At 45.1% G+C, this 6,551-nt stretch overlaps 1 protein-coding gene across 2 annotated transcripts in view; it reads right to left on the bottom strand.

The window, feature by feature from the left end:
- Positions 1–2,022: 2,022 nt before the first annotated feature.
- tbc1d17 (TBC1 domain family, member 17) overlaps positions 2,023–6,551 on the bottom strand; it is a 34,731-nt gene continuing 30,202 nt past the window's right edge. For both annotated transcript variants that reach the window (XM_041177615.1, XM_041177616.1), the window contains one exon: positions 2,023–5,672. In XM_041177615.1, the coding sequence (XP_041033549.1) occupies positions 5,663–5,672 (10 nt within the window). In that variant the 3' untranslated portion in view covers positions 2,023–5,662. The remainder of the gene's footprint in view (positions 5,673–6,551) is intronic.

Below are 6,551 nucleotides of genomic sequence, written 5' to 3'. Positions count from 1 at the left end.
TCAGCCTCCGCGAGGTAGAGGTCAGTGTGCCAGACAACAACAGCACCACCCTTGTCAGCGGGTTTGATGACAATGTTGGGGTTGGACCTGGGAGAACAGAGTGCAGTAAGTTCAGAGAGAGACAGATTAGAATGGTTGAGAGGAGCAGAGAAATTGAGACGACTAATGTCACGCCGACAGTTCTCAATGAAAAGATCGAGAGAAGGTAAGAATCCAGAGGGAGGGGTCCAGGTGAAGGGAGAATATTGGAGGTGGGTAAAAGGATCCATTGAACAGGGAGAGGACTCCTGGCCAAAGAAGTGAGCCCGGAGACGAAGACAGTGGAAGAAGAGTTCAGGATCGTGCTGAGCCCAAAATTCATTGAGATGAGGGCGTAAGGGTATGAAACTAAGTCCTTTGCTGAGCACTGAATGTTCAGCGTTGGAGAGGGGAAGGTCAGGGGGTATGGTGAATACACGGCTGGGGTTGGGATTGGAAGATGGGGTGGGGACGGAGGAACAGGCAGGGGTGGAGGGTCCTAGATGGGTGTTGGTGTCAATGAGTTGTTGGAGCTTGCGTTCTTTAGCACTTGAGAGAAAGAGAAAAAGTTTCTTGTTGAGGCGTCGGATGAGACGAAGAATAAAATGAAACTGGGGGTACGCGCAGCTTTGAAAAAGGATGCGGCGGTGCTGCTGGAGGGAGAGTGTGGATCTCAGAACACGACGGGAACAGCAGTTCGAGAAACGTTTTATGTCCTGGAGATACCTGTAATCCTGGGTGGGTTCGAAATAAGAAAAAGGTTAACTGTTTCAGGTGGAATGATGTCTCACAAGATCGAAGTCTAGAAATTTAAATTGTATTGTGTTAAAATTTTGTCAGTTATGCTTTTATATGCAGTCTCATTATCTTCTATCACGTAGACACAAAGTTCTGAAAGTTTAACGGTGCACAAGAACTTTCGATTCATCCTGTTTATGTGGGATGTATGTGTGTATACCTGCGTGTGTGTGTGTGCGTCTATGTATACACGTACAGGCATGTGTCCACGCACTCTGACAACAGGGACAGGCTTGGCCCATGTTATCATTTAGACCATTTAAAGTCTATATCCACGGGTAAAGAATAGCTACGTGGACAAGGGCCGTTGATGTTTGAGAGAGGTGAGCACGGACATGAAAGAGGGACAAGAGGGAAGCTGCAGCAAGCGCAGGAATATAAATTATTAGTGCATTCACCCAACAGCACCAGCAGAGGGCAGTCCAGGGCTGCAATGAAAAGTCTTCCTGCATTCCTGGTCAAAGGCCCGAATCTTTGCTTGTATCTGGCAACCCAGAACCTCTAGTGTCTGGGATCAGAGTAGGGGCAAAAAGGGAGAGGGAAACCACTGCTTCATTTGCTTTTGTTAAAAAGCAAGAGAAACGTTTCAGTAACTCAGTTAACACACTGCATCCAACATCACAAAGTTACTATTTCTTGACTGATGACTCTTTCACCACTAAATATCAACAGAAATAGTCCAATACACTGGTATTATGTCTCCTTGCTTTACCTGGCAGGGAGTCAAGTGGTGAATGGTCCAGAATCCTTTGTCAAACTCTCTCTGACTGGCCACTGGTGAAGGTACGAGATAGTCAAAGCCCTCAAAACACAGGATTTCCCCTTCTATCAGCTCTGGGCTTGTGTGCAGGTCTTCACCAGGTGCCGCTGTGGAGCAGACTCTGCAAGGCTGGTGCTAGAGTGTGAGAGTGAGTGTGTGTGTGTGTGTGTGTGTGTGTGGGGGCCATATCAGAGTGCACAGGTGTGTGTGGGGCTGTGAGTATACATGACAGACTGAGTGTGTGCATCAGAAAGAGGAATGACTTTAGTGTATGTGTGTATATACTAGACAATGTGAATGACTAACTGCATGCGTGTGATCACACACAATAGAGAGAGACAGTGGAAAGTGTGCAAATGGAGAGAAAGTTCCACCTGAAAAAAACCTATGTAAAAAAAAAATGAATGATACAACCTAGAGACAGAAAAAGAGAGCACAGCATCATCCTGTGTTAATGATTGGGTCATTGTTTTAATGAAGCAAATTACAATCATACATTTTACAATCACAAAAAATTTCAAGACAGACATTGACACTGCAGCACAGTGCCAGCCAGTATACAGGTGGGGTCACAGCAACCCTTACTTCACGGATCCAATATTGATCAGGTACTGCTTGTGATGGGCACACTCTCCTAACCACTGAGGGAGGTGAGGAGGAGGGGATAATACCAGTTAGTCACCAGTGATAACATCCATGAGCACGCTGACTCTAGCCTTGGGGTAGACTGGTTTATATGCAATTCTCAATGTTCCTGGACCTGTCCTGCCAGTGGAGCAGGCACCAGACAGCAGGTTGGAGGAGCTGGTCTATGTTCCACTTTTCCAATGCCCCTACCGCATCTGCAAAAGTGATGCATCCCAAAGGGAAGATTTTGTGCTGGGTTTAAGGTGAATTAGACAATGTCACTCTGAGCTCAGCTCATCAGACTGGCTAAGCCATCTCACCATAAAAATGTGTTGGGTTAAAATGCATGGGGGAAAAAAGCTTTTTCTCCATTGGAATGACATTAACATTGAGCAACAGCCAACAGAATCATTACTGAAACATTCTCGCCTATTAATACTCTGCTGCCAAGTGGACAACAGCGGGAACTTCCCAATTAGCGAATCCCACTTCATTGCACAAGCAGAATAGAGTCCTTACGGGGAGCAAGAGCCCCTGGTTGGAGCAAAGCAGGCTCCGGGTGGGAGTGCTGTGCTAGCAGGTTTCCAGTGCATGGGGGGACTGCTCGTTCATGAAAATTCTTACGCTCATTAATATCAACAAGCTCATTAATAAACATTATGCACATCAAAATGTTTCTGATCAGCCAGAGAGTGCTTAGATCACAAGTGCTTGGAGCTGCTGTGAGTTACTTTGCTTCCTATTACTTTCATATCCTGCATTCTATTGATGTCACGCAGCCCACTGGACCTAGCTGACTGGAAAAGGATCAACTCTTTCTCATTCATTTCTAATTGCAGGAATATGCAGGGTGCGGGGGGTGGGGGCTTTAGAAGAGCAGGGGGTGTGGTTAGCTGATTGGATAGCTCTTTCCAGGAGCCAGCACAGGCACAATGGGCCGATTGGCCTTCTTCTGTAGTATATGATTCTACGGTTTCCAGCATAGAATCCAAATTGCCCCGTGTTTAACACATAGGTCTTCAAGCTGGTGATCCTTGGGGGGGCGGGGGGGTGAGTCACTTTTAGAGCCAAGGCCATTCAGGGGCTGGGGATGGGGAGGGGGGTGGGGTGTGCGGGGAAGAGGTGATGTCGGAAAGCACTTCTTCATGCAAAAAAAAGGTAGTGGAAATCTGGTACTCCCTCCCTTAGAAATGCTGTTGAGGCTGAGGAAGGAATCAACTGAGAATGGAGACATTGATTGTTGTTAGGCAAGTGTCTTAAGGGTCTATGGAATCAAGGCATGTGGATGGGAGTTAAGGTAGGAGATCGACCATGATCTAACTGAATGATGGAACAGCCTCGAGGGGCTGAATGGCCTCCTCCTGTTCCAAAGTTCTGACAGTGGGCCTGAGGCCTCAGGTGTACCTACTTAACAGAACAAGGACCGTGTGCTCTTAAAGGCACAGGCCACTTTAGACGTACCTTCTCTTCATGGCAGAAATTTACATTGGGGCTGCAGGAAATAATAGTTCTGTACTTTAAAAAAAAAGCCCACCATCTGGATTACCTCCAATCAGGGAAATATACTCTATAGTATAACATAGAGAAAAAAAAAAAAATCAAAGCAGCATAAGGATAGATACATATTTTATAATTAGTGTTAATTGGCAGCTCGATAATCTGGTTCTGATCACATCACAACCATTGAACTTTCAACTCAACTGTTCCTGTCTGGCTGCACAGGAGCCAAAGAGAACACAGAATTAACCCTTTGCTAACCTGCTGAGCACTGAGTTAAACAGTATCGTGTGCAGCATTTTACAGGGAAGTGATATAGCTCAGGGCTAAGCTAACCTCAAGGACACTTTCTAAGCCATCAGCTGACAGGATCTGATCACTCCTCAGTTAAATAATAATAAAAGGGTCATTTTTTGGATAACGGTGGGTGGCGGGTGTGATATTCATGACAGCATAAAGGATCACCTAATCAGATAGTAAAACCACATAAAAAACCTGCCCTTCCTGTAACCAGACCTTCGAGTGTAATTAATAAATGCTGGTCTTGCCAGAGATGCCCACATACTGTGAAAGAATAATTTTTTAAAAAGCTTACAGGCTTTGAGCCAGACCCTATACATTATCTTGTATTTGGTGCATCGGCACACAATGCTGGTTACTGTGGGCATCTGCCTAAACCAGGTATATTGTGCGTCAAAGTTGTGCACTTCTGAGCTGGGAATGAAATTTCTGCATCAGGCATCCAATCCTAGGGTGAATCACTCCCAGGGCAGGTACAGCATGTGTTAGAGAGTAAAGCTCCCTCTACACTGTCCCCATCAAACACTCCCAGGACAGGTACAGTATGGGGTTAGATACAGAGTAAAGCTCCCTCTACACTGTCCAAACACATGCTATAGATCCTACTGAAGGACAGAACTTGTGGTATTTGCCATTTACTAGGCCTTTTTGATGGAAAAGTTGGGGCAGCTTTCTGTCCCATGTCAGCTCGCAAGAGGATTGAATGGTCTGGGATTTATACTTTTAAGCTAAAAAATAAAAAACGGAGAAACCCCAGTGAGTGGGTAAGAGAAGATAAACGAACCTGCACATGGGCAGGGAGAGGCGACATTACACTGTACATTCCGGCTCAACTTAAATGCAATTTGAATTTATGTGAATAACATTTCACCATTCCATCAGAATGGCACAATGGAAGATTAATTTGAAACACACACATTCAATCAGATGTTCCTATTACATTGTTATATAAATATTTTAACATAAAACTAGTGTCTATGAAAGGTCTTCCAACCAATTTTTAGGTAGAATAAAGTCACAGGTCATTAAAGTACAAACACAAAATAAAACCTTGCATGTGTCTAGTTTGCTGCTTCCCCTCAGTGACAGCGATTCAGAGTGTGTCTCAAGGACTTGAACCCAAATCTACCAGCTTCACTGAAATATTTTACTAGAGAAAAGCTAACGTATACAGCATCTTAACAAAGAATCTCAGAAATGCCTCAAAGCACTTAATTACTTAAAGTAGAGCCTAATACACAGATTAATATACAGACATCTTGTGTAAGAGCAAGATCCCAAACGAGCAATCAGGTGACCAATTGGGCAATCTGCACTGGGTGGTGTTAAGTTGAGGGAGGAATGTTGGCTAGGACATTGGGAAAATGACCCTTTTCTTAAACTAATGCTGTTGGACGTGTTATCCAACACATCAGAATGGACTGACTTGGCTTAATGTCAGAGTTGAAGATAAAGATGGCACCTCTGGCAGAGCGGTGTCCCCTCGCTATGGTAGTGGTATGTCAGCCTAGGTTATGTGCAGAGTTGGTCTGGAATGCCCGAACATCAGAGTCGAAGTGAAATCCTTGTCAAATGAGCCAAGCCAACTTCTGTGACAACATCTGTGAGCAAGTGCCGTGAATACTTCAAATCTCCGAGCGGAATGTAGAGATTAAAAGGCACTCATTGCCACCTGAGAGGGGATAGTGCAGGGATTGGGGTGGAGGGGGTAACACAAAATGGAGGCATTTGTTACATGGACTTTACCACTCGTTGACTGACCTGTTAACCAGCTCTCCTCCAGCAGTGCATTTGCTGTATTCTTCCCTACAGTTGAAATGCTAAGTGTGCTATCTGTTCTCTCCGACCTGTCATTCCAACCCTCCACGACACATTTTAAAAACGGACAGGGACTACTGACTGGCTGAATAACTAGTTTCTTTTTCTCATCTCCTTCAGCACTTGAAAAACGCAGTTGTAGTCACATCGAATAAATTCAGTGCCCCATAGCAAGGGTTCATTACACAGTCTTACTGACTACAGGCCTACAGTTCTCTGGGTTTGTGGTTCGCGTGTTGTTACGTCTCTCAAGGGCAGGGTATTGGGGAAAAATAAATTTAATTGTACAGGAGCTGGAAAGGGTTCTTCTTAAAAATTAGAATAGATTTAAAGTAAAACTGCTTTGTAGTGAGATTCCCAGTGTTGGTCCCTTAGTTTAATCCCACGCATGGCCATTGGATTCAAATCGATGGGTCAAGTGCCATCCTTTTACGGAAGGAGGTCTTGGGGATCGTACCGATGTTTGGGGGGGGGGGGGGTGATCTAATTGCACTATTTTCCGCGCGACACAGTGGAGAAAATTAACATCAGCAGCCTTGACTCAGAGTGTTCCCTGCCCGCCATTGCTACTTAGCGTCGTGCGATGCTCTCAGTTCACCAGCTCAAGGTGTTTCCTGGCTAGCCTAGAATCACTGACCCTAGAATGACAGGTTGCTGTAACCAGGCCTGCTCCAGATACCAGCCCAAGTTTGGGTGGACGGGTTCTTCAGTGTGAGTTGTGCTGTTACAGTAA

Source organism: Carcharodon carcharias, chromosome 31 (genome assembly GCF_017639515.1).
Source record: "Carcharodon carcharias isolate sCarCar2 chromosome 31, sCarCar2.pri, whole genome shotgun sequence".
Taxonomy (NCBI): Eukaryota; Metazoa; Chordata; class Chondrichthyes; order Lamniformes; family Lamnidae; genus Carcharodon; species Carcharodon carcharias.
Note: the sequence above shows the minus strand (reverse complement) of the source record. Positions and strands in the feature narration are given on the sequence as shown.